This window comes from Dipodomys merriami, unplaced genomic scaffold, assembly GCF_024711535.1.
Source record: "Dipodomys merriami isolate MVZ:Mamm:240054 unplaced genomic scaffold, mDipMer1.0.p SCAF_39, whole genome shotgun sequence".
In the NCBI taxonomy this organism is placed as follows: Eukaryota; Metazoa; Chordata; class Mammalia; order Rodentia; family Heteromyidae; genus Dipodomys; species Dipodomys merriami.
In genome coordinates this window covers 12,714,638-12,741,080 of record NW_027205492.1, presented here as the reverse complement: position 1 = coordinate 12,741,080, position 26,443 = coordinate 12,714,638, and the positions used below count along the sequence as shown (strand labels likewise).

At 49.9% G+C, this 26,443-nt stretch overlaps 1 protein-coding gene across 7 annotated transcripts in view; it reads right to left on the bottom strand.

Moving 5' to 3' along the window:
* The window catches only part of LOC138805308 (guanine nucleotide-binding protein G(s) subunit alpha), a 60,917-nt gene that overhangs the window by 11,561 nt on the left and 22,913 nt on the right, over positions 1-26,443 (bottom strand). For 4 of the 7 annotated variants that reach the window (XM_069990082.1, XM_069990075.1, XM_069990076.1 and 1 more), the window contains one exon: positions 1,114-1,186. In XM_069990082.1, coding sequence (XP_069846183.1) covers positions 1,114-1,186 — 73 coding nt within the window. Of the gene's footprint in view, positions 1-1,113; positions 1,187-4,897; positions 5,084-26,443 lie in introns of those variants that run through there. The other 3 variants (XM_069990078.1, XM_069990079.1, XM_069990081.1) reach the window with 1 other exon arrangement.

The window sequence follows — 26,443 nt, the reverse complement described above, 5'->3', positions numbered from 1 at the left end:
GCCTTCTGCATACTAATTAATATTTGTGAATTAGAGATAAAAATATTTTAAAAATTCAACTAAACTGACCATTTGTGTGGATGATGTAATCTTTTTCACCCCGCCCCCCCCAATTCTTGGATCTAACAAATTCTAGAATTTTCCATGAACTGCTGCCATGACTCCATTTACCCTTTCTGCACTGAAAGGAATGGGCCGAGGGGCAACCTTCCTTCTGAATGGGCTTGTCGCTGCCGACTGGGTGGTGGGGTGGGGGGGGGCTGCCCTCTAAGGTTAGTCACTGGGGATTAGCTTTGGAGAATGACGGATGGGGAACGGGGAGGCAAATCCCCCAATTTACTAACGACATTCCCTTTGCATTCTTCACGGAAAGCGGGACCCCTACTCATCTTACATCTGTAAGGCACACACGTGCTCTCTCGCTGTGTCTGCGGTGCTGCCACACTGTCCGGTGCCACGAGGCGTAGAAGGACATTTCAAAGGCAAAAAAGCCCCTTGAACTAGCCAGGAGCCTCTTAACCCAGTCTTTTCCTTATTTCAGCTCTTCCCTTTCACTTCTTTAGGCAGGAGCATTAGTTTTTAAATAAGGGAAAACAATTATGCATAATGTTAATTCAAAAGGGGGCTCCCCAAAATCAAAGAAAAACTGTGCACGAGGCCTGCCATCACTAGGCGAGGGCCGGCCTGTACCCTTCCCCTGCGCTTCCCGCTGGCCGGCCCGCCCGCCGGCGCGGCCACAGTCAGCCCCGGCCCCACCAGGGGTGGCCAAGGCCGAGTCAGCCATGTTGGAATCTCACTGCAGCAGAAAGCTGGAGTCTGCCGCAGAGGACCTGGCCTCCAGACGCTGTCACCTGGCCAAGAGCTGGTGAAGTGTCCTCTGCAACCAGGCACTGTTTCCTGGGGATAGGAGACTGTTAGTACTGCCCAAGCTTAAAATGGGGGGGGCGTGCTCCCAAGAGCTTGCCCCCACGCTTTTCTAATGTGTAAATTAGGGGGAAAAATAAGTGAAAATTAGCAGCCCAACTCCCCCGTACCTAGCTATACTCCCTAAAGGTTAGTATCAAGTTTGTCACTCCTTCTTCGTGAGCACCCTGACACAGACTTGACACTTACTCTCCATTAAACCCATTAACATGCAGAATCCTCATCTGCTTCACGATGGTGCTTTTCCCAGACTCTCCAGCACCTAGAGGACGAGAGTAAGGCTCAGGTTAAGAAAGAGGCGCCTCCCAGGCTTTGGCAGGGAGAGAGCTGCTGTCCGTGGCTTCTTTTTTTTTTTTTTTTTCTTCCATAGAAGCAACATACAACAAACACAAGACAGACTTGCAATTTCGACGCAGAGAAAACAAATGAAACATTTCCAACTCAGTGTCTACCTGTAGTATTTCACCATCAGAATAACAAACAAGAATTAAAGAGGTTCTGCGTTTTTTTGTTTTAAAGGTATTTCTTTTCCTCTTTTGGATGCCATGTTCAGTTTTGTGGGGTGTTGGAGATAGGGGTAAAGAGAAGATATGACGCAATTTTGTCATTTGAGGGGGAGAACTGATTAAAACTGAGAAGTGGAGCCTTGAAATGTGAGCGTTCACTTGTAAAACCTACACACCAACGTACAGAGCCACATATAATTCACTGTTTGTCAGATGTTCTGTGGTTAAAATACCCAGGATTCGCAAACAATGCCCAGACACTGCAGTTTCCCCCAGCGCGTAGCCATGCAGGCCTGCTCCCCAAACATTCGCACAATGCAGCAGCCGCCCCGCGGGTCCCCCCACCCCTGGGCTACTTAAAATCCACCCCTATGTGCTCAATATTACATTCTAGCTACTTATTCACACTCCTGCCCCAGCAAACTGTAGATTTCTAAAGATAAACTGTCTCAGGATACAACAACCATGTGGCAGAGGAAAATGGAAGACCATCAATTATCTGTCACCTCAAAAAAACAACACAATTTAATATCAATAGAGCACTTGAGACCAGATTAGCATTAGATAAAAGCTGTAACAACAGTAAGGCAGAAGAAAAGACTTTATAATTAAGATAAATATTCCTGGAAACCATTGAATTTAAAAGATTCTAAGCCCCTCCAAACTAAAAGAGTAGGAAGAAACATAAGCCTCCATTTTAATTCATCTTTCATTTGATAATTAGTAAATAATAACATTTTATGGGGGAAAAAAACATTTCCAGCAAGCTAGAGGGAGGATTGCTACTATTTTGCATTTTTTTGGGGGGGGGGTAAATGTACTGTACCACAAATATTCATTCCCTATGTGAATAGTTTTTCCTTGCCCTCCTCCCACACACAAGCAGTATGGATTTACTCCCTCTTTTCCCCTAAACTTGGAATTGTATTAATTGTTGTTTTAATGCCCAAATAGCAAAGCATTCCTCCTCTTCCTGCCTTTTCACAAGCCTGTAATCAATATCTGTAAAAGTTAAAGTTAGTTTGCATAGAAACATTGATTTCAAAGCAAACAGTCTATCTTAATGAGTGTAACGCTTGCAAATTAAAATACAGAAGGCACAATTGGAAATTCCACAAAAAGAATGTGGAATATTGATCAGGATCTTTAATATTCTGCATGCAGAAGTATTAAAATGTGCCACACCTGTGTTTTACAGACACAAATAGATCTGTGCCTCAGTTTCCACATTTATGAAATTAGACAACTAGGCTGAAAACTAAGATTAAAAAAAATTTTTTTTGGTAGTTTGGTAATTCAGTCATTAAATTAAGATGGGGGAGGAGGACTTGGGGCATAAAGATGTTTCCATTGGGGAGGGGGGATTATTATTCGGTGAGATCAACCATTAGGAATACAAAATGTTGCCACTGGCTTGGGCTGCCGATTCTTGTGCCAGAGGCTATTAATAAATTGTGACAAAATGCAGCCATAGAGGCTAGGGTACCTTAGAATGATGAGACCCCCAGCTAGGTTCTCATGTGTTTTGAGTAGAGGTCCCAAATTAAGTGGAGACACAAAAGGTGTTGGTAACTTAAAGGTGTCATTAGCATCACACCTGACTTAAATTAGAATTCATAAAGCAAGTTAACATTCCCAGGGAAGGTTCTAGACTTCTCCAGGTTGCACTTTGAAATCAAATCATATGCACATTGATATTCACATAGCATAATTCTACTTTAGAAGTTTTAGACAAGGATCTCCATATATATACCATTTAATTAGTGGGATTGTAAATGCATAAACACCAACGAGACTTATTTTCACTTAATTATTAATTTCCTGCATTCATAAATCTGGACCCAGGAGAACAAAGACTTGACCCATCCACAAACACCAAGCCAAGCACCACCAGAAGGAAAAAACAAGCCTTTCACATTTTTTTTTCTTGATAATTAAGCTATTTGGTTGAAAAGTGACCACGAACTAGGACTTAGCCTAGCAAATTCACGAATTTATTCAGATAGCCAATTACCAAGGAAGTGGAAAACTTCCATTCTAATTAGTGTTTGTGTCATTCTTTTGGTAATTTTGACAAGTCTTTATGCTTTTGTTTTTTCCCAAAGCAGCACCTAAAGAAAAAAGGGGTAAAGGCCATCTCCTCACAGTTAAGGGCCCCCTCCCCCCCTTTTTTTGGCCAAAGAGGAGAAACAGCAGTGGAAAAAAAGAGAAGAAAAACCAAACAACCAAATGTCACTTGACCAACAACTCTAATTAATGTCTTTCCTGGCCCCCCCACCTGGGAAGTCTTCCTTCGGGCTCGGGCCGCCCTCCCACCTTGGAAAGGACAAGATTTCTAAAACGCCATTTCCAGACCCAGAAGCCATTTACAGACAAATGTCATTTTCCAGATCTGATTTGTGAATGTCTTTTTTTTTTTTTCTTTTTTCGCCAGGCACTCTCCGTGTGGCACACTAACAGGAAGATGTGTGTGTGTGAATGGTGTGTGGCACGGGTGCGCGCGCGCGCTCCCGCGCGGGCGGGGGTCAGCGGCTACAATTAATGCTCTCCTCTGCTTTTCAAAAAGCCTGCAGGTCTAGAAGGGGAAAAAAGGTCACACGGTGAAATGACGTGTCACTGCCCCCCCGGCCCTCTGCGTGCGGGCTTTCCTTTTCGTTTTGTTGGACTGATTTTATTTGATTCTCCTTCTCTTCCTTCCACGGCCAGGCCTGGCCCAGGACACGTCTGCTTCGCACACAGCCGGGTCCTGCCCGAGACGCACCGAGCGGCGGCCGCCGCCCCCCGCCCCCCCCCCCCCGGCGCCACGACGGCCCGCCCCTCCCCCACTGCACCACCTTTACCGCGCCGTCCTCTCTCGGGGGGCTGATGTCACCCGCGCGGCCACTTCCCCCGCCGCAGCCGCCCCCGGGCGAGGCCCCCCAACGCACCGTGCGCCGCCCGCCCTCTGCCCCCGTCCCTCGGCCCCAGTCACACACCCTACGGAGGCGGGTCCCCCTCCCTCGGCCCGCCGCCCCACTTCCTGTCCCCCCAAACCCGAGCTAAGTCGCGGTCTCAGGGTCCCCGCGGGCCTCCCCGTCCCCGTACCCCTCCCCCACACGCACCCCAAAGCCCTGGCGTCGTGTAGGCCTCGCGAAAAGACCGAGAGCGAGACGAGAGAGACGAGGGGGGGGAGGGCGAGAGGGGGCCGGAGACGGCGGGAGGCGGGCGGGCCGGGCCGGGAGCCGCGTCCGCGCCGCCGGGCCCCCCCCAGCCCCATTTTAAGCGCCCCCCGCCCCCCTCCCGGCCGAATCTGCCCCCCGGGGTCCCCCTTCCGGCCTCGCCCCCCGCGGACGGAGCCCCGCGCGAACGGGCGGCGGGCCGGGAGCGCGCGCCCGGGGCGGGGGGCGGGCTCGGCGCGCGCGGCCCGCGGGGGGCCCCGCGGGGCCCCCGGGCCGGGCCGGGGCCGGCGCCCCCCGCCCTGCCCTTACCCAGCAGCAGCAGGCGGTGCGTGGCCCGGTAGACCTGCTTGTCCTTCTGCAGCTGCTTCTCGATCTTCTTGTTGGCCTCGCGCTGCGCCTTCTCCTCGTTGCGCTGGTCCTCGGTCTTGCTGTTTCCGAGGCAGCCCATGGCGGCGGCGGCGGCGGCGGGGCGCGGCCGGGCTGCGGCGGCGGCGGCGGGGCCGGGCGCGGGCGGCCTGACGAGGGCCGGGCGGGCCGGGGCAGCGCCGGGCGGGCGGGCCGGGCGCGGGCTCGGCTCCTCGGAGAGGAGCGCGCGGGGCGGACTACGGGGCGCGGGCCGCGGAGCGCGCGGGCCGGCGCGAAGGGGAGGGTGGCGTCGGTCGGACAGCTCCCCGCCCCTCGAGCCGGAGCCGAGGGGACTGATGGCCGCCGCCGGGCCGAGGCAGACCAGAGCAGGAGCTGCGGGAGCTGCTGCCGCCGCGGCCGCCGCTGCCGCTCTTATTGCCTCGGCCCGGGGCCCGCCGCCGCCCCGAACCAAAAGCGCCGCGGCGGGCGGGGGGAGGCGGGGGGAGGCGGAGGCGACGGCGGCGAGGGGGGAGGAAGAAGGAGGAGGAGGAGGAGGAGGTGGAGGCTGAGGAGCGGCCGCGGCGGCGGCGGGGAGGAGGGCGGGCGCCGGCGGCGGGAGATGGCCCCCCCGGGTGCCCGGGGAAGGGGGGTCCCCGCGCCCGGGCCGGGCCGGGCCGGGGAGCCGCCCCCCCACCCCCCTAAGTTGGGCGCGGGGCCCGGCAGCGGGGGGAGAGGGGGCGGCTCCCCGCCAGCCACGACCCCTCGCACGACGCCAATGCTCCACCCCCGGGCCGGGTGTCACCCCGCGGCCCCCGGGGCCGGCGCTCCCCCTCCTCCCGCGGGCGCCGCCAAGGGGCCGGGGTGGGCGGAAGGGGAGGGAGCGCGAGCCTGAGCCCGGACTTCGGAAAATTTCGAAAAGGAGAGAGAGGGCGAGCCAGAGAGAGCCAGAGAGCGGGGAGCGGGGAGAGAAAGCCAGGCCGGCACGAGCCACAGCACAGAGCAACCGAAAAGGAAAACGTGTCCGCACACACACACGAGTACGCACAACACGCCACACTACACAGCGATGGTGGTGTCTGGTGTCTGGTGGTGGTGGTGGTGGTGGTGGTGGTGGCGATGGCGATGGTGGAGGGGTAGGGGTAGGGGGGGCTGGCCTAGATGAGCCTCTCGTCGCGCCCCCGGCGCCGGGCGCCCTGCGCCCCGGTGCGCCCGCGCCCCCGGCCCCGGCGCCTGGAGCGGCCACTCAGGAAGGAGAAGAAGGCGCAGCCCAGGAACACGCGGAAGCAGCAGGTCGCCCCGAACACGAAGCCGCAGCCGCGGCCCTGCTCCGTGCGCTTCTGCAGCAGGAAGTTGAGCACCCACGAGGGGCTGCGCACGGAGAACACCAGGAACACCACGAGGGGCAGGTGGGCGCTCAGCGCGCCGGCCTTGAGTGGCCCGGGGCGCCACACGATGCCCCCGATGCGCGGGGCGGCGTAGTAGGCGTCGTCCTCGTCCCCCGAGTCCGTGTCCCACGCGGCCCAGGCCCTACTCGCGCCCCCGCCGGCGGCGCCCCCGCCGACCCCGGCGGCGCCCTCCGCGGCGCCCGCGGCGGTGGCGCCTTCCCCGTCGACGGCGTCCTCCTCCTCCTCTTCCTCGTCTGCCCCGGGGCCTCGGGCCTCCGCCTGGACTTGGGGCATCTTGGTCCTCTTCTTCAGCATCTTCTCCAACTTCTTCATCTCCTTCTCCCTCTTCTTCTCTTCCTTCCTCCGCTGCTCCAGGCGCTTCTTCTCCATCTTGCGGCGCTCCTTGTCGCTCAGCACCTTCTCGGCGGGAGCGTCCCGCGCGGTCTTCGCGGGCTTGACGGCGGGCTTGGCGGGCTTGGCGGCGGCCCCGCTCTTCCGTGGGGCGGGCGGCTCGTGCTGGCCGGCCAGCGCCGCAGCCGCCGCGGCAGCTTCGGCAGCCACCTCCGCAGCCGCCGCGGCCGTCTTCTTCTCGCTGTCCACCACCCTGGCTTTGATCTTCATGGCCATCTTCAGCATGGTGACCCGGCCACCTGGAGGAGCTCGGCTCGCGCCTGGCCCGGGAGCTCGGCTTGCCCCCGGCCTCGGGCTGTCCGGCCCCGGTGCGCCCCGTGTCGGGCGGGAAGCTCGGGCTGCGGTCCCCGCTGCTGCACCGCCGCCGCTGCTGCCGCCGCCGGTCCCGGGGTGGTCGCGGAGAGGCGGTGTCCCGAGCGCGGGCGCCCGGGGCTCGGGGTGGGTCGCCGGGCCGGCTGCCTAAGAGTTAGCGTCCAACAGGGGTGAGCAAAGGAAAAGGGGGCGAGGAGGAACCAAAAAGCACCGACGGCCACGAGACACCAAAAAGCACCGAGAAATGTCAACCAACTCAAAAGAGAAAAGGCAAAGGCGCGATGGCGCGAGTGTGCGGTTACCCTCGGCGCTCCTGGCTTTAGTTCTGGGGCACGCCGACGGAGGGGAGAAAAAAGAGAAAAAGAGAAGAGAGTTGGGGGGCTCGCCTGGAGCGGCCGGGACAGGGCAGCGGCGCCGGGGCGCCCCTGCCCAGCCCGGCCCGGCCCGGCTCCTGCCCGCCCGCCGGGGCGCCCGGCGCCTCCTGCGCTCCCCGACTTACATGTGAGTGGGGTCCACTCACACGCAAGGCACTGCCCGCCTGCCTGCCCGCCGGCCGCCCGCCGCTGCCCCGCGCCCCGCGAGCGAGCGGGACCCGGGGTTCGCTCCAGCCGGTGCCGCAGCCCCGAGCCCCGAGCGCGAGGAGCGAGCGAGCCAGCGAGCGCCGCGCCGGGCCAGCCACCGGACGCAGCCCGCTCCGCGGTGCCAACGCGACTGAGCGTCCCCGCCGGGGAACGGCGCTTTCTACCCGGCCTGATGACGCCCCAGCCTCTTCAGAGGACCGACCCAAAGCGAGCGGCCCCTATAAAGCGAAGGGGAAGCGCGAAAAATCGGCCCGCCGAGGACGCACCCGAGGGGGCCGCCGCGCGGCCGGGGGGCGCGGGCCAGGGCGGGGACTGTGCAGGTGTGGGCAGGGGGCGCAGGCGGCCGCGTGGCGGGGGGCGCGGGCGCGCCCAAGACGGTGGGCGCCCGACCCCGCCCCCCAGACCTGCCTCCCAATTTTCTGCGAGTTGGTGTAGCCCTGGGCGGCGTGCAAAGTGTGCGACGGCGGCGGCGCTTACCCCTGCTGTGCGCCTCCTCACCTCCAGCCTCCCCGAGAGCGCACGCACGCGGCCCCGCGCCCACCCCCCCTGCCCGCGGCGCGCGCCCGCCTGCCGCGCGGGTGTTGGCGGCCACAAGCCGAGGACTCGCGGTCAGATCTTCGGGCGCGCACAACTCGTGTCTCCAGACGAGGCGGTGGCACGCGATGCATGGAGCCTTGGCCAGGGTGGCCGGTGGGTGCGTGCCTGCGGAGTTCTCCCGAGGTGGGACGAGGCGTGGGGCCCGAGCTGGGCGCCATGGGGCGAGTCAGGCGCTTCTAGAACAAAAGTAAAACTAGTTTATTGAACATGAACTTGTTTGAGGATTGTTTCAAAACTCAAATGCGACTCCCCCCCCCCCAAAAAAAACCCCCAGACAATGAAACCCCCACACTAGGAGATGGCAGAGAGCACTGGGATCCGGACGGGGACACAAAGTTCTCGGCCACTTTCCCCGGGGTCACTTGCTAGGTAGAAGTCATTCATTCATTCATTCATTCCCTAACTGGGCCTGCAACACCCTGTGTCCAGGCAAGCAAGGTACTGCAGGGTCGAAGCCACGCCACGGCGCCTGCCTTGAAGGGGAACAGGAGCCTCCGGGCCCCGATGCTCAGAGCTGCAAAGTTGTCACCAACTCTCCCAACTCTAACTTTCACTTCTACACAAACTTCACCACTTCACCAAACTTGGCTTGGGGGTGGGGGGCGGGAAGTAAAAGAAAGTCAACCTCAGTAAGCATAAACATATCCAACAGTCCCCAAAGGTACAGGTATACTCGGCGGATACTCGCCGAGCCCATGAGCCCACCAGCTCCTCTCATTTGCTCATTTCAAAGTCAGAAAAAGACAGATGAAGATGTCACATATAATTTTTCTTCTCTATCCCTATTCTACAAGGATATATATTTTTTAATGGGACTGGAAGGAAAACCCAGAGCTATGCAAAGAAACTCCAGAATTCTTGGAAATAGGAAGCGGCAGCCCGCGCTAGCAGCTGCCTGTCCCTCCCAGCGGGCCTTCCCAGCCCCGACTCAGCTGCCTGTCTCTGACTGTCAAAGAACCCAAAAATTGTTGCTTCTCCTCCCAGATGCAGGCCAAGTTTGTTCCATTCTAATGAAAACCTCACTTCTTCACAAAAGTAAACTTTACAAAGAAAGGAAAGACAGAAAGAAAGGAAAAAGAGATGAAAAAGGAAGGAAAGAAAAAGAGAAAGAAAGAAAAAAGAAAGTAAGAGAGAAAGAAAAGAAAGGAAAAAAGAACTAAGTTTTAGGTTAATACTTTTCACTTCAACAGAGTGGATAAATATATAAATATAACTGATCCAAACGTGCTCATAGGAAAATGTGTCGGCAAAGCCGCCCCCAATCATGATTTCAATTTCGAGGATACTTGGACAGATCATGACTCACTTTCATTCCCCAGCCCAATTAGCACCTTCTTGAAGACAAGGTCTAGGTCTCATAGTAAACAAAATTTTTTTTTTACATAGTAAACAAAAATTTCTAGTTGAAATCCATCTACTGTCATTCTTTTTAAAAGTAAAGCCTTAGAAGATTTGTTTTTCTTTGTTACATTCCATTTGTTCAAGTCTCTTCCTTCCTGCTGCTAAAGTGGCAAAGCACACATACATTGTATTTAAAAGGTATAAGGTAAATAGTAACCTTGTTACAGCCAGTAGCTACACAGTATAAATGAATATAATGAAGAGTCTCCTTATTTGGAAGCCTGAAGTTGAGCTACTGCCTCCCCCTTTTAGACAAACCACACTTCATCTTTAGTAGGAGTGAAACTATCCCATAGCATACATGGACACACATTCTAGAAGGCACAGTTGGGACCACGGCACTAGAAATGTGTAACTCAAGGTCAGACTTTCCTCCTTTCAACTCCAAACCTAGCAGAAGACCATCCTTCAAAAAAAAAAGTGGTTTTTTTTTTAAATGTAAGTTTTGCCTATATTTTATTATGACTAACTATGATGGACAAATACAGCATTTACTTTGTAAATACATGGTGGCAGGTGGACTTGAGGGTTTACGGGTAAGCAAATGACACCAGGAGCTCTGAAACACAAGCTGGCTTGTGACCTGCTCGGTTTTCTGTTTTCATTTGCCACAAAGTGAAAGAAGAGAGTTTATTTAATTGGTACGGTGAGTTGACACCACCTACAATTTTTTGGCCTAGTATTTGACCTACTCGAGCCCTAAAAGTTGTTGGAAAGAAAAGTAAAAAGCTGTTCAGGTTTGGAGCTTCCCATGTGTGACCTTGTTATATGAATTAGTAATTTATTTTAATAGCTATTGCCATTAAAATGGCCTAGTGTATGTTTCTTGAGAGAACAACAATCTATTAGCATAATTCTTGGAATGTGCTAGACCAGAGGAGGGTTTTCCAATGGAAGGGGCCCCTCATTTCACTTGGGGAGAGATAGAGGTTAGGGAGGCTTGAGGCTCCTGAGAGGCACAAAGGACCAGAACACCTCTGATATAAAATGCTAAGAGTAGGTACCCCTGCTCAAGGGACATGCTTCATTCTGGGAAGAAACACACTCCCAAACTAACACACTAAGTCACCTAATGTCACAATGTAAGAGATGGGTCACCCACCTCGCAGAGACAGGTCTATTCTATTTTGTATGACAGTAGATGTCAGAGTTTGGATTCTGTGGTCTTGTGTGCTTTGCATTTGTGGATGGAGTTTGTGTTCTTTGCCTTGTCTGCTCTCAGAGGAAGCAGAATTGCTACAGCTTGGAATCTTGAAAATATTTATGCTGGATGATGTCACTTGGTTTTTGGACAAGAGTGTTCTCCCTGGCCTTTCATTAATGGGGGAAGGAGAGGAGAACTGTTATAAGTTCTTCTCTAAGAGTCTATAAAATATAATTACAATATTATTTTAATACCAAGGAAACAATAAATAGGCCTCCACTGAAATAGAAACTTTAGCTGTAAGTTTAAATAATAGTATTTAGTGCTTCCTCTGGGCCGTCTGTCTTCAAAGAGTGTTCTATACTTTAATTAATGAGAATGACTGAAACCCTTACTGCAAATCCACATTATTTGAAGCCTGTTGCTATACTGCAGAAGCAAGCAGGTTTTTTTGTTTTTTGTTTTACAGTGCCTACTGTTCTGGTCCCAGTTAATCTCTATAAGAAAGTCTGTTACTTCAGTTCTTTAATGTAGTGATCTCACTTAAGGCATTTTTTTTCTTGTCATATTCACTAGTTAGTCATCTCAAACAAAAACAACCCTAACCAAGCTCCAAACTAAACGTGATCCTAACTCAATTCAGAAGACTCAAATGCAAACACTGAAGAATTAACTGTATTCAGTTACCATATTTAATATCTACCGGCCAATCTTCAAATCATGTCTGTAAATTAGAATACGCTCTCATTCTTTGACCTTCACGAACACAAACTCCATCAAGGGCAGGTCCCACCTGACAGCAGCCTTAGGGTCTTCGAAGCCCAACGAAGCCCAATTCTAAGACTTCTCTCACCATCTCCTTGATGGAGAAGGGACCACAACTTTTAACAAAGCCACCATCTACCTCAAAAGGGAGGAGACCAAGTGTATGAACTGTCTTCCTTTTGAAGCCTAAGTCCTGTACACACTGCATATTGGCCTTGTTTTGACTCTGCCTGAATAAAGCAGTTTGGACAGTAGAGGAGGGAGAGGGAGAACCAGAGTCACAGCAGACCCAAAAGGGTGATCCCTGCCCAGAGCACAGCAGCAGCAGACACAGGGAACTATACACTGAACGCCAAGCTCACAAGCAAGGGAGCACGTTTGCCTCTGGATCTCAATATCAATGAAGTCAATGGAGCTCCTAGAAATGGACATCCTCACCCAGTCCGATCACATGAATGGGCTCTGCCAAGCTATAGCATGGAAGCTAATTTTCCTAAACCAAAATGCGCTTTGCATCTCTTGGGACAACGTGGGGGAAGAGGAATCCATGAGAATGGCCCCACAAAGAGCCTGGATGCATGGCGCCCTTTGGAGGTCTCAGTGGATGCCTGGAAGTTCAGGAAAAGCATCAAACCTTTGCAACCAGTCTGAGAACTGGATGAAAAGATGCTTTGATGAACTATACACTCCATAGCTACGTCCTGGGGTCTCTGCAAACAGCTGCCTTAGCCCATTTTCTGGAACATTCTTTTTTTTCCTTTTCTTTTTTACAGTTGCTCTAAGTCTCTACTACCTTCTCAGATTATGGCTCCTTTTCTGCTAATTACAGAAGAAAAAAAAAAAGGTGAAAGCATGCCACTGGCTGTACAAAGAACACAAAGCAAACTTAGTTTAAAAAACCTTAAATATAGCCTTTTTTTCAGAAGGCAGACTACTGAGCTTTCAAATTATTTGTACTACATGGATTAATTGCAGGTGGTCAATTCATTTCCTAAGATAAGACCCAGGTGACTAGAAGGTGTAGCTATCAGGAAGGCATATTAAAAATGTGTGTTGCTTTTAGAGAACATTTACATAAAATGATGAGATCTTGTGATGATGAACTTGTTTTTCCCAGCACTTAATTGTGAATTAAGATTTGCTGAGGATGACAGGCTGATTTAAAAATTACCATGGGAAGGAAAGAAATGAAAGTCAGAAAGCAGGACCTGCCCCCTGCGTGTGAAATGGAAATGAAATGGAGAGAGCAGACCATCTTATTTCTTCCTCTGGAAGGCCGAGGCTGTGGGAGGAAAAGAAGCCTTGGCTGTTGTAGTCCCCTCTCCATTTTGTAAGAAATCGCTTTGCCAAAGGTAGGTCTTGGGAAGAATACATTGTAACTAAAGTCAAACAAATTGTGGGTCCCAAGAACTCCCTCAAGGGTTAACAGGTGAACAGTAGCAACTTGGAATGATTGAACTTTTTCCTAAGAAACATTAAATACCGGATGGCTCATGCTGAAATAATGCGACAGCTGTTGTCCCATGGGGTCCAATTTTGGACACTGGCTCCCGGGACAGGTGTACTGGTGGCAAGCCCAGCTTGGCTGAACTGTGACGCCTAACTCAAAACTTTTCCCGGTTGACGGGTGGCAACTGGAGAGCCAGCCAGGAAAGAAGAGCCTTTGCCAGGGGCCCAGAAGACCATGTGTGCACAGCCATCAGCAAAAATGTCCACCTCGGGGGAGAATAGAATCATAGTTCCATGATAATAGAACCAGAAAATCAAGATGGCCCTGCAATATCTAGGCAAGTGGGGGAAAGAAAAGATCTAATCAAGAAGCAAACAAGTCTGCCCTACAGTTTGGCTTTTGATGTCAGCCATTGAAGCAAGCCTGGATTCTAGGAAATGTGTCACCAAAATTGGTATTATTAGAGGTGACGGCACAAAGCTAGCAATGCAGAGTCTAACTGTAACATACTAATTATACCTATTTTTATTCCAGGGTTACAATGACCTAACACCAAGAAATACAAGACTGGACAACTATCCCTTCATTCACCTATGGAAGAAATGAAGACCCCAGGGCAAGGCTTTCCATGGCTTCCTCGCTCTAATCTAAGGTGCGGGGTGAGCAATTACTCATGAAGGAAGCAGACTTCCCAGAGAATCTGGCAAAAGGAAAGGGCAGGGCAAACTCGACACCAAACCATGGGAGTTCTAGTATGATGTCAGCACACTGGTGAAAGTGCATCTCTGAAATGCCAAAGATCAGCCTGAGCCAACTGCCCGAGTAAGGAGAGAGCATTCATACTGCCAGGCTAGGTTTTGTTAAGATGCTGCCATATGTCTGAACCACACAGAGGAGTTTGACATAAAACTTAGGGAGACATCTAATCTCCATGCACCAGTCACAATCTAAGTCATCCCCAAAGTCAAAAACCTACAGGAACTCAAATTCATTGTCATTTGACTCTGGCCTCTGGGAGGCGCCCTAGAACAGGGTAATGTAAAGTTTCCAACTAATCTTCTATTGCCTGTATTTTAAAGTTTCCATTTCAATGCGTTAGGTGAAATGCTAGCTAGTTGACTGTTGTGAACCTTACGTAGGCTTGATATTCTGATTGTAAAGGTATGAAATCCCTTTATATTTACTCTGCCTTGAACATTCTGAACTGTGTTAAATACAGGCGCCTTCTCCAACTTGGTAAGTTTGCATATCTACCAGGTTGAGTAGAGAAAACAGAAAGAAGTGATTTTTGTTTAAAAAGAAAAAAAAGACAGTGGCTGATGAATAGAATTCTACAACAAATATTTAAGTTTCTAAGATGGATGTCAAAGAAAAAGGGAAAGAGTAGATGCACAGTTTCTAAGACAGGGAAAGCAACCTTCTAGAATATATGAAGTAGGGGTTGGAGGTGTGGCTCAGCCAAAGAGCAAAAGTGTCAGACACTGACTTTGAGTCCTGGTTTCAGACCAAGAAAAGAAAAAATGCATAAAGCAAAACAGGAAATCTGCAGATAGAGGGAGTGGGGTAGCTACTAGCAATCCCAAAGCTAACAAGAAAACAAGACAAACAAACAAAAACCACTGGAATTTATAGTGGCTGAATTGTGGCTTCAGCCTTTTCCCTCCCTCAAATAGAAAATCCTGTGAAATCAGCCAATTGCGATCCTTTTCCTTTCGGAAACATGACATTGATTTGTCTAGCAAAGACCCATTATTAGAATTCTAAGGTCTGCTTAATGGGGCTACTAGTAAATAGGAGTCATCAATTCTTGGCCTCCCCTAGCCTGAAATCCTCGATATGCGGTAAGCCGCTGAGGATACATTTTCAAGGTTCTTTGACTATTACATAGAAATAAAGAATCAAGGCTGATCACATTTGCCCACATCTGCCCAGCAGAAAATGAAGATGGGTTAGGAATGGCATCTGGGGGTGATCTCAGCACTCCTCTGAGCTATTTGGAAATAAGGCTAAAGGGCAGGAGACTACAGCAGGAAGGGAGTCCTGCCAGGGACCCACCGTCTCCTCTTCTGCCTCTTTCCCCCCCGCACGTCTACCCCCACCTGTCTGGCTTTTTACTTCATTCAGATTGGGGGGGGGAGAGCTATCCAAGGCCATCTCAATTGGCTATGCAGATGAGAAGAGAGAGAAGTCCTTGTCTACTCTCAGTTTGGGTGATTTGGAATGGGAATGGGAGGGGGGGGGTCAGTGTTTCCAAGAGACAAAACCATGGACATTTGTCTCTGGCTATTCCAAGTAGCCCCTCGCATTTCTTGCTAGCTGAACTGTGCTAGAGAGAACCTAAGACAAAATGGGAGTGAGTTGTTTCAGCTTCCTCTAAAATTCTAAGATGGCTGCAGGCACTAGACAAACCTTGACTAATAGTGCTGCTGCTGAGAGTCTAGCATGGTGATTTCTGTCCACACCATTGTCCCGCTACACCTGCCTGTAGGGACCAGCCTGCTCCGCTCCTGCAGCTCCCGCTCTGCGGCAGATTTCAGATGGCTACTGCAGGGAAGGGAATGACACACAGCAGCGTCTCTTTCATGTACACAATCCCTTCCTCACCCCCCAGTCTGCAGACTGGCTCTCTCCAAGTCCTAAAATGAAGTTTACCTATAGCATTTGGGCTGGGTGGGTTGTGGGGACATGGGGGCAGGTGGTTAGCCGAGATGATTGGCTCAACTATTCATGGACTGATTGTAGACAAAAACAACCAGACCTTTTTTTTTTTCATGATTGAACTTTCAACCTGATTGATCAGTGCATTGATATCAAGAAGACAAAAAAAAAAAAAAAAAAAGAATTCAGTGAAAAAGGTCACGGGAATAGGACATGTGTGGAGGACAAAAAGCTGCGGGGATCATAACAGCTTTACGTGTTTCTAGAGATGAAGTCTGAGTTTTTCAGTTGTGCCAAAGGGCTGAACAATGACACAGGTACAGCTGAGAGCGTGGCGCTTTCAAAGCGATGCTGTCCCCTTCCATTTGGCTCTGCTGCTGCCAGATGTGGCTGGGAGCCCCTCTTATTTCAGGGCTCTATAAAATGTAAATGGTCTAAATCAAGAAGCCATCCAATCTCAACCAATATGAGATGAAATAAGAAAAATGAGAGCCATGTTTCAGACAGGATTGCAGTCTCCACTACCTCGTATTTAACAGATCACTTCACAAACATTTTTCAGAAATAAACACTTTCAATATTTGCCTTATGCAAAGTGCCTATTTATTCCTAAGGGGGGGGGGCAACCCTCAAGTCCTTAACTTGATCTGTCACGGAAAGTGTACAGGTGCCTATCTGGTACACATCTCTATCTGATAGGTCTGGGATTTTTTTCCCTCCTCTAAACTATAAGAATTCTAAAATAAACTATGTAAGCAGCCAGAACATCACAAACGAGGATGTCACTCTCCCATCTTTCTCCTTCCAGACTCGATTCCCAGATCCTCGTATTACTCTCCAGTGGAAAAGGAGAGAAGGCAGCTTGGAGCCATCTATCCTTTCAAGTGCTTCCTCCACATTGGATCCGTTCAGATCAGCCAGACTGCTATCCCTGCGTCCCTGCAGCAGGCTGCCTGGCCGTGCATGGGGACAGGGGGCAAATTGCAGCTGGGACTTGGCCCAGCCTGGGGGGAGGGGAGAGGGACTGCAGTGGTTCTGGGTGCAGCAGATCGCTCCGCGGATCCGCAGTGCCTCTCCACTGCAAGATGCTGCCCTCAGCCTGTCAATCCTCTTCTAAGTGCAGAAAACAAAGTGGTTTTACTCGCAGATGTCTGTAATTCACCTACCACAAAGCCCCAAGCCCACCCCCTCTTCTCTTTTAGTACCAGCTGCCTGTTAATAATAATAATAAAAAAAAATCACTGAAGTGTCTCCAGCAGTAGCCAGTCCACTGAGTGAGAGGAATAAGAAACCATAGGGGTAAAAAATAATAATAAAAAAAAATCACAGACTGTTTAGGGAAGTTGACAGGGCGTGTGTGGAGGTCAGGGTTGTATCACAGCAATCGGTGTTTAATTCAAGGCTGGCAGTGTGGCTTGTCTCTGCAGCGGTTTCTAGTGTGGATTCTGTGGGTAATGCAGCCGAACAGACTCAGACCATGGCTTCTGCTCGGTGCAAGTCTGCACCAGGAACTCTCAAAGCACCCTCCCTTTATGTTCTGTGCAGGGAACAAGCCCCCAAACCAAGGAGGGAACGGAGACAAAGTGCAAAATAATGTACCTTGCAGATAGAACATTTTTCTATCTGTTCCCTTCATCCCTGGGGATACCCACAGCCAATCTGGGCTGCATTCTGCATTGTTTTCCCTATGTCTCATCCCGAAGCTAAGGCTCTCTTTCCAGCTCCCAAATGGAGTCGAGGATTCTCTTACACTTCTTTCTAGATACTGCCAAACTGATGGGCTGCTTAAAGTCAGAGGTAGGAAGGGAAAAGGAGACTCTTCCTGATTCTTGCTTGAGCTGAATTTGGTCTCTCAACACCTGCTTCTCCAACTCCTCCCCAGCCCTGAATGTGTCCTCTGCCCACAAGCACATCCCTACCCGGGCCTGCCGGCCACCCCATCCTCTCTCCAGCTCTGGGGACCCTACATGTTGGCTGGACCTGCACATCTGACCTCCCCGCTGACCTGAAAGGAAACATGATTTTTAACAATGGATGCGACCACTTGAAAGATGTCCAGCCTGCTGGAGCTGAGCACCGAGCGGAGAGGCTCGGCCTTCAGATTAAAATCACATCTTGCTGGCACCTAACAGGTTGTTCATCTTTGCCCTTCAGGGACCTCTGTGCACCATCACCAGGCTGAACACAGCAGAGCTGCTGAAGACCTGGCTGGTGGTACCCAGACTGCAGGGAGGTTTGTCTCACATCCATCATCCCACAGTGACAACGGCTCTGTACCCTGTCCCTTGGAAGCCCCCGTCCCTCTTGGAGGCCCCTCGCCCCTCCCCCTACCACAAGCCTCCTCTATAAAAACCCCAAAGATCTCTCTCTCTTTCCCTCTCTTTCATCATCATTAAAGAGCTGTCAGGGAAATGGCAGGGCTGATTTTTGCTGCTGTTGAGATGACCCTCTACCTCCCTCTCTCTTCCCTTCTCTCATTTGCTAAAGTGGTCCTTTCTCTGCCTGGAACCTGACCCTTTGGTGATGGAAATTTTAGTTGGAAGCAGAGAGTTTGAAGCTGAACCCTAACCTTGGGAGAGGGAAGAAAAATCGATGTTTTGAGCCAGGCTCTTGTCTGCAGCCAGGTACCTGCGTGGCCGTGTGCATCGGCAGCGGCTACCTCCGGCTCCACACAAGGTTTCCTAATGACAAGTCCCTGTTGGGGGACACACACTAGCAAGACATGGAGGCTTTTTCCTCCCTGTAGTGTTAGTAGGGGACAGGAGGAGGAATCGATTTAGAAGGAAGCAGAGAAGGCTGATGTGGAAAGATAAAATCCAAACGGGTTCCATGCTCCCAGGGAAAGTGTGGCTCCATGTGCAATGCTGTTGCTTGTCTATTGTGTGCTCACAACAAAGCTGCAGCTTGCACACATAACCAACCGCCCTGCCACTCTGGTTGGGCACTAAGGCCTTGGTGCCATTTAGGGGTCTTTCTCCTCTCGTTTGGTGTTCATGTTATTCTAATCCTATTCAGCGGCCATAGAGCTTTCTGAAAGGCACATTTTCAGGTGGGTGACATGGGAAGTAAAAACCAAAAAAGCGCCCCTTCCCCTGAGTGCTGTGGAGCTGGGCTGTTAGAATCTATGACACATACTCAACTGTGCATCATGGGAGAAACCCATAGTATTCATTCTAGCCTTTGACTACAGACATTTTAAGGAAACTCGCATTGTTAGGAGCTTTTGCAATTAGCTTAATTCCTCCTTGCTAATTATCATGCATCTTGGAACGTTCCCCAGGGCCCCCCCTCCCCCCGGGCTTCAAGAGGGGTGTGTTGATATCAGAATGCAGTCCAGCCTCCTCCTTTGGATCCTTAGTTGTTACTACACCTCTGCATAACTATGCTAAGGTGTGAAATCGACCCAAGGGTCACTCACACCTGTTTCTCCTCTGGCTGAATCCATAGGGCAGGCAGAGGCCGCTTATATAACAGACACATCACGGGCCGGTCGCCACTTGTTGCTCCCTCCTCCCCGAGCTCTCTGCTTTAGATCTTTTCTTCTTCCTCTTCTTCATTTTATTCTTTTTTTTTTTTTTTAAAGAAAGCCTCCTTTATTTCCTGACTGGCCTGTGTCATAAGCATGCACGGATATGGGAGAAACATGGGCATTTGTAATCATGCACCTGAGCTGGAAGAAGTCAAAGGCCTCAAGGGCTGCCACTTCAAGGGGGGGGGGGGCTCTCCACTGCCAGACACAGAACTACTCAAGCACCACACTGCTGCTCAGAGCCAGGGGGCCAGGGGTTCCTACGGCCCAGATCACAGGGGAGGAAGGCCCATTTGCTACACTGGGAAGAATGCTAGGGCAGATGACTGGCACCTGCCCCCTTCCTGCCCCTCCCTGATGCCTCCTGTTCGAATCCTATTCCTAAGAACCTCATTATTAAAAATGTGACTCTCTCCGCTTTTTGACCCCACTCAGCTCTTTATTAAAATGCAAATGTCCCTTAAGAGTAACCCTATAAGCCTTTGCCAGCTAATGGGATTAACTGCACAGAACACAGCCACCTGCAGGAGGTGAGGCTGCCGGGGGCCAAATCCACACTTCTCAAATTGCCACCAGCTTTCCCCTCAACACCCAGGATGGAAAATTCAATTCTTTGTGTTTCACTTCTTTTTTGAAAGATGGCAATTTGAGAAGCCAAAATTTAATAAACCTGAACCTTTATTCATTATGGAACAAAACGCAGCCAGGAGTCCTTTCATCTTAGTCATCCACACAAAACCACCTCCCCTGTTTCATTTCTAACACGTAGATACGGGCATGTTCTAAAGGTACAGGGAAAGGGCGCACATCATGTGCTGAACACTAGGGTCTCTACGTAAGATTCACCACTCCAAGGTAAACATGTAGATAAAAAGTATTTGTGAAGACAAGAACCACAATCAGGGATATTAAAAGTCCATTTTTCTTTCTTCAGAATTAATTACAATAGTGTGGATCTAGCATATCTACCTGCTTTAGGGAACAGGAAGAGGCCCGGAGCCCAGGATCTAAGATGGAGGATCAGAAGTAGGAATGGAGGGCTGGAGCTAAGATGGAGCCCAGGATCTAAGATGGAGGATCAGAAGTAGGAATGGAGGGCTGGAGCTAAGATGGAGCCCAGGATCTAAGATGGACGATTAAAGCTAAGGTCAAAAGACTACAGCCAAGGTGAAAGCACTACAGTGCATCAAACCACAAACATGGTAATCCTGGACACAGGCAATTGTGAGTTTAGGTGGAAGAGAATTTCAGTCCTGGCTTATCCTGAATGGTATCTGGCTCTGGGGCAGGAAGGACCAGATGACTCTCAAACCAGCTCTGAGCTAGGGCTCTGAAACTTTGCCTGGTCTATACTTCCAAGGGAAAGGTCTCTACTCATACTCTAACTACCAAGTTACTAACAGCAAGACCTACCTCATGACTAGAAAAGGCTCAGTGGCTACTCTGAAAGGGTTTAGTGTCAGACTGGCTTGGAAACTGAATGGTTGTGCCTGTCAAACTTCTAGCCAGGGTTATGTGTTTTGACCCAAGTAGATCTTTCTGATTTTCTGCACTCAGCTATCATTTGGCTTCTCAACTAGAGTAGAGAACTCTTGAAGGCTGTAGACATTGGGTCTTTTGACAATCTTCCATTGTCTTTTAGTTGCTATATGTTCAGTCTATAGAAACCCCTAGTAGAAATTTTCCACTATGGTTAATAACCTACTTTGTTTTCATTGATAAGATCATCAAGGAGATGGCCATGTCTTAGACCTTTGTCTTCCCCATAGGGAAGGGCACATATTAAGCAATTAGTATATGTCTACTGAATGAATGAATGAATGAATTAAAATGCCCAAATGAAGGCAAACTCACCAACCGGGAAGGGACTCACTCATCTTGAGAGGCGTGGCAGGCAGGTGAGCAGCTACTGCATGCTTAGAGATGCTACTAGGGAAGGAAAGAAGACTATTTTGACATAGAAGATACCCAAAAACGTAGGGGAAAAACTTCTCAGTGAGGGAAAATGGGTGCCTGTGGCCACTGATGGGGCATTGCATGCTGTTTGCCAAGTTGAACATAACATACATGTGAGATAAACCTCACATCTGCCATGGTCAGAACGCTGAAAAATTAATTTGTGATACTCTTTTCATTTTGGAACCATGATGGAGTGACTGTTATCCTAAATCAGGCGTGTCATTTTATGCTAAATTTCCATGAAAACACTTCCCAACAATCTTTCTTTCTTCCATTCTGAAGAACTACCATGACCCACCAATCCCCAGTAATTCCAAAATGTCACAGAAGGCCCATTGTATGGACGTTCTTGTGGTGTGAGCTCCTTTTCTGGAAGATTAGAACAGCAATTGTATGTTGCATGCCTCCCCCACTCCCCAAGTCCCCTCATCAGCCATTTTGCTGTCTCAAAGCAATACAAATTTGGCCCAAATCAATTTGCAACACATTTCTACTTTTAGCACTTGCTGTGGAGGGAAGGAAACTTTTTCTGGTGGGGAAGGCTAGATGTTGAGAACAAGAGACTCAGCCTGGGAAGCACATTCCCAATGTGGGAGAAAGGAGTCCTAAGTTCTAGAACAGTCAATCAGGGCAGGATTTTTACTGTTTTCTTTTTCTCTTTTACCTTCAGTTGCTGACTGAAGTACAGGACACAGAGGGGCAGCTAAGGGAATGCCCCACCCCCCAACCCCAAGACCAGAAAGCTGAAAGTCTGCTCACAAGATTTGTTTCTGCCTAGCATGTCTTTCTGTCCCCACCCTGACCCCAGCACTACATCAATTATATCTCCAGTCTCCTGCTAATCCCTCCTTTCTCTCCCCCTTGCCCTTCCTCACGGAGTAGAATTGTCTTCCTTCTCTAATGAGCTATCCCAAGAGAATAACACTTGTTTTTCAAAGGGGGTGGGGTAGGGGAAAAAAAGGAAGGAAGGGGAAAAAAAAGGAGTCGACAATGCCTGTAGGAGTCTGGCTGGAGCCAACTTCTCCAGGACACCAGTCTGCAAATTCCTAAGGATTTCCTCAACTTCTGAGATGTATACTTAATGTACAGTGTTTGCTTTTAACTTTAGGATTCGTTTTGTTTTGTTCTGCGTGATTATTGAATCAAAAGACTCACGTAGGATTTTGTGTTTTCAAAAGGATGAGAAGGTTCATTGTGTGCCAGATTACTTAAAACAAAACAAACTAAAACACTAAGTAGGACAGGCGTGTGAAAACACTTGAAAGCTCAGGTTTTGTGAGAGTGAGTGAGTGTGTGTGTGTGTGTGTGTGTGTTGGGGAGATGTTCCTAATTTCAAAGTAAAAACAAAAATTGGAAAACTATTTTAGGGTTGGGCGACCAGCACTGCAGAAACAAAAAGGGCACACTGCAGAAGAGAAGGTAAAGAAGACATGGTGGCCAGAGGTCCCTGGGGACTCCTGGGACCTGGAGGGGTCTCAGGGTCTCAGCTTCATGCCTTGCCTACCCTCTGGGCCCGCCTTCTCTCCCCTTTGCCAGCTAAGCCAGCCCTGAGCTATGCTGGCAGGCTTCCATTCTAGCTTAGTGCAGCTATAGTTACGTGCAACCTGATCCTCTTTCCAACTAGAAGTTTCCAGAGGGCAGGAACCCCATCTGGTGTAAAGAGCTAAACTTGGCAAATGTACTCCTTCGCTTTCTTTTTCATTTCTTCCTTCTCTTTTTCTACTTTTTTTTTATTTCATTGGGTTTCTTTTCCTTTTACTCTTTCTCCTCTCCCTCTTTCCTTCTCTCTCACTCTCTGTCTCTCAAACGTAAGAAAGAAGGTGGTTCACAAGGAGGCTGAGATTTCAGAAGTGCAGATAGGAAGGAAGATGGGGAAGGTGTCTGGATTCTTTCCCTGCTTCCCTATACCACTGAAAGGACTGAACAAGCCAAGGAACTATGGAGCCACGCTGGGGAGTGTGGGAAACACTGAAGAAATCGGCATGCCCTGAATGGGGGTGAACGCTATGGTTTATGAATATCCCTTAAAATATCCATACAGGAGGCGATAAGGAGGGAAAAAATCGCAGCAGGATGAGGGCAGGGGGTGGGATTTCCTGGCATATTATAATATCATTTTAACAGTAAGTACAACTTCTAGAAGAAAAAGGGCCAGGCCAAGAGTAGGGCCTGGGTTCCAAGTCCTGTGCGAAGCAAAACGGAGCTGTCTGGCCCCACCAGGGAGAGTTCTGAGGTTCCTATTGGAGCAGGCTCTCTGTGTGCAGAGGACCAAGGCTGGCAAAGAAACCCATGGAGAACAAGATAACGGATCCCTGAAAAACCAAGACCCCACAGACCTAAGACAGAAAGGCGGACCTCCACAAGGACCCCCTGTCCCCTCAAAATACAAAGCCTGGCGCTTTCCCCCTACTCTTGGTCTAGAGAATTCTAGATGCTGCTGCTTTCTGTGAGCAGGTCCAGCCATTGGGAGCTCGCTGCTGACCTCTGCTGGGAATGAACACCACTGCCCGGGGTTCTTACCTGTACTCTGTGTACTCTCACACCTGGGGATGGGGCTACAAATGAAGAGCCAGGGGAGCAAGAGGGGGAGGAAAGGCTTTACAGAATCCTCCAGAGAAAATGGACAAGACATTAATAGCAGAATGGGGCAGTGTTCATATTTTCTATTCAGTCCCTTTGACTTCCCAATATGAAGTGAGTGGGGGGTGGGAAAGCCTGCCAGAGGGTGAAGAAGTTCCTAGCAGAGGCCTCTGTGCCCCCAAGGGAAACCCACACAGCCCTGGACAAAGGGATGACCTCAGCCCAGACCCAGGGATTATTTGCCAAGGGCCAGAAGATGGCCCTAAGCTTCAATTTCCTATGCTGTCTGCCATTTTGGAATGGATGCATTCAAAGGCTCAGGGTGCTGAGGGGGCGGGGATGCCAAACTTGGACTTCAAACTTTTTGTCAGAGGATTAAACAGTTCTCAAGAACAACATCCCTCTCTGTTCTAGAAGAGGAAGACTGGGACCTAAGAGACAAGAGAGATTTTCTCAAGTTTCTAGAAGTGGTGCCTTTCAGAACCAGGACCCAAGGGTATGCAGATGGAGGTGACCCCCAGCAGTTTGGAGGTCACTCCCGCAGTCTGCTTTCCTGCCCTGGGTAAGGTCTACAGAGCCATGAAGTAAAGTGAGGGTTTGTCCTCAGATATTAATTTTTAAGGGAAAACTTAAAAAAAAAACAAAAAAACAACCCTGAGTCTTAGGGGACCAGGCAATGTCTCTGGGGGACAAGGGGGGATTTGAGGGGGGATTTGAGGGGGCGGGATACAGTTCTGCCTCAAGCAGCTGCAGGCTGAATTCTCAGAGCCTGTCTCTCAATTGTAAAGGCCGAGCGCCATCTGCCAGCCATTTGTGAACAGCTTTGTTCTCTCTCATTGTTGCCAGCCCTGAAGAGTGGGCTTCACATTTCCTTCCCTTTAAAAATAAGTAAACAAAAGGAGATTTCCTGCTCAGAAAGCCCCTGAAAATAAGGGTTCTTCTTCTTCTGATTCTTTCAATATCAGGAGATAGAAAAAGGGGGAGGGGGCGAGGAATAAAAATGAGAAAGAACCAAAGAGGTAAAATTCTTCAGGGGGGCCAGATTTCTATCCTCTTCCCATTGGAAGTTTGGCAAACTTCCGTGTCCTACTTCTTCCTGCAGACTCAGGTTTGCCATCTGGAGATGCTTTCATCTCTGAACTCAGGGGCGATGGAGGCCTTCCCTACTGTCCATCTGAGTGGGCCCCGGTGGCCACCGTGGCTTCGCACTAATCCTGCTAGTTGAGTACAGGTTTCTACCTTGCCTCTCAAGCTCTACCTGTTCCTACCTCTCCCTACCTTGAGTGTTCAACTTGTATATACATCAAGTTGAACAGAGAACACAACACGCCTTGGCTTCCTCTTAGACAACCTATTCAATAGAGACCCTTCCTCTGACCACGGCAGAACCCCAGGAAGAGATGGTAGAAATAATTCTAATAGTCAACCTTGTCTCATCAATTCTTTGGAGGCAAAAGCCTTTTCTAAATGTCACTTGGCAAAAGCATGGGTCCCTGGAATCAAGTGCTGGTCTCCCTCAAGGTCATAGGAAGGAGACCCACGTTCTCCCACCCTCCTAAGCCAGTGCTCTCTCCATTATCCCAGGTCCCATCCCAGAAGCTGGGACTCCTCTGACTACCCTTCCCCTCCTTCTGGAGGAACACATGGGGAGGAGGCACACAGAACCATCATGAGAAGCTTCAACTTCCAACCAGGATAAGACATTCACTAAGAGTGTGTAGGAGTGACTGGGGCCCCTGGGAAACATATCCGAACATTCTGCACTGAACGCAGGAGACCTCCCAAGTGTCCATCTTAATTCCTGCCCTGGCTGTTTGTATTGCAGAACAAAAATGCTCTTTGGTGACTTCCCTTCCTACAGCTAAAAGACAAGAACCGAAATCACATTAATGTTTAATTATAAATAGCCAGAAGTCGTCTGGCAAGCTAACTTTAAAAAAATGTTCCCCTAACATCTGGCATTTGTTTTTTGGGTTCTGCTGTGTCTTCTAAGCACTTCCTTGGAAAGAAGTTGTACGTGGTCCCAGGCAAAAGATCAAAATCAACATTCTGAGAGCTTGCCTTGAGGGATTTCTAGGATTCTGCTGCAAGGAGACAGCAGTCAGAGGGGCGGCTTTGCTCAGCAGAGCCCAGAACCGAGCAAGGTCCTCTGCTGGCAAGTTTTGATGTCAAATACTTTTTAATTCTATACATCCAGTATGTAATCTGTCAAACTTCAATTCATTTCTAGTCCATCACCCTAAAGTAATCCTATTAATAATCAAAGCTAAGTGTTTGAATATTTTGTGCTTATTTGGAGTAGAGAAGAGTTTGTGCCTTAGTTTATTTGTATTTTCTGGCCTTTGCAGTGAACTTAAGAGGCACAAACTTCAAACTCTCTAATGGGGGAAAAAACAGAAAAAGGAAAATCTTTGTTTTGAGAAAAATAGGAGCTGGGAGTGTAACTTAGTTGGACAGTGCCAGGATGCTTGGGTCTGGGGTTTGATTGCTACAATGGAAGGGAGGGCCTGTGTTTCGAAAAAATACAATAAAATGACAATATCTGTTACAGAATCTACCTGAGGATGGGGGAAGAGGGCAAAGGAACAATTTATGGAAGACCAAGGACAAGACTTTGTGACCTTGTCTGCCCATGCACTGTCCCTTCTTCTGGCTTACCTCTTTTCTTTCTAAAAGATCTCTCCTTAGGCAGAGGGGCAGTTCCTAGCCTGCCACAGGTGCAGACCACCTAAAGAACC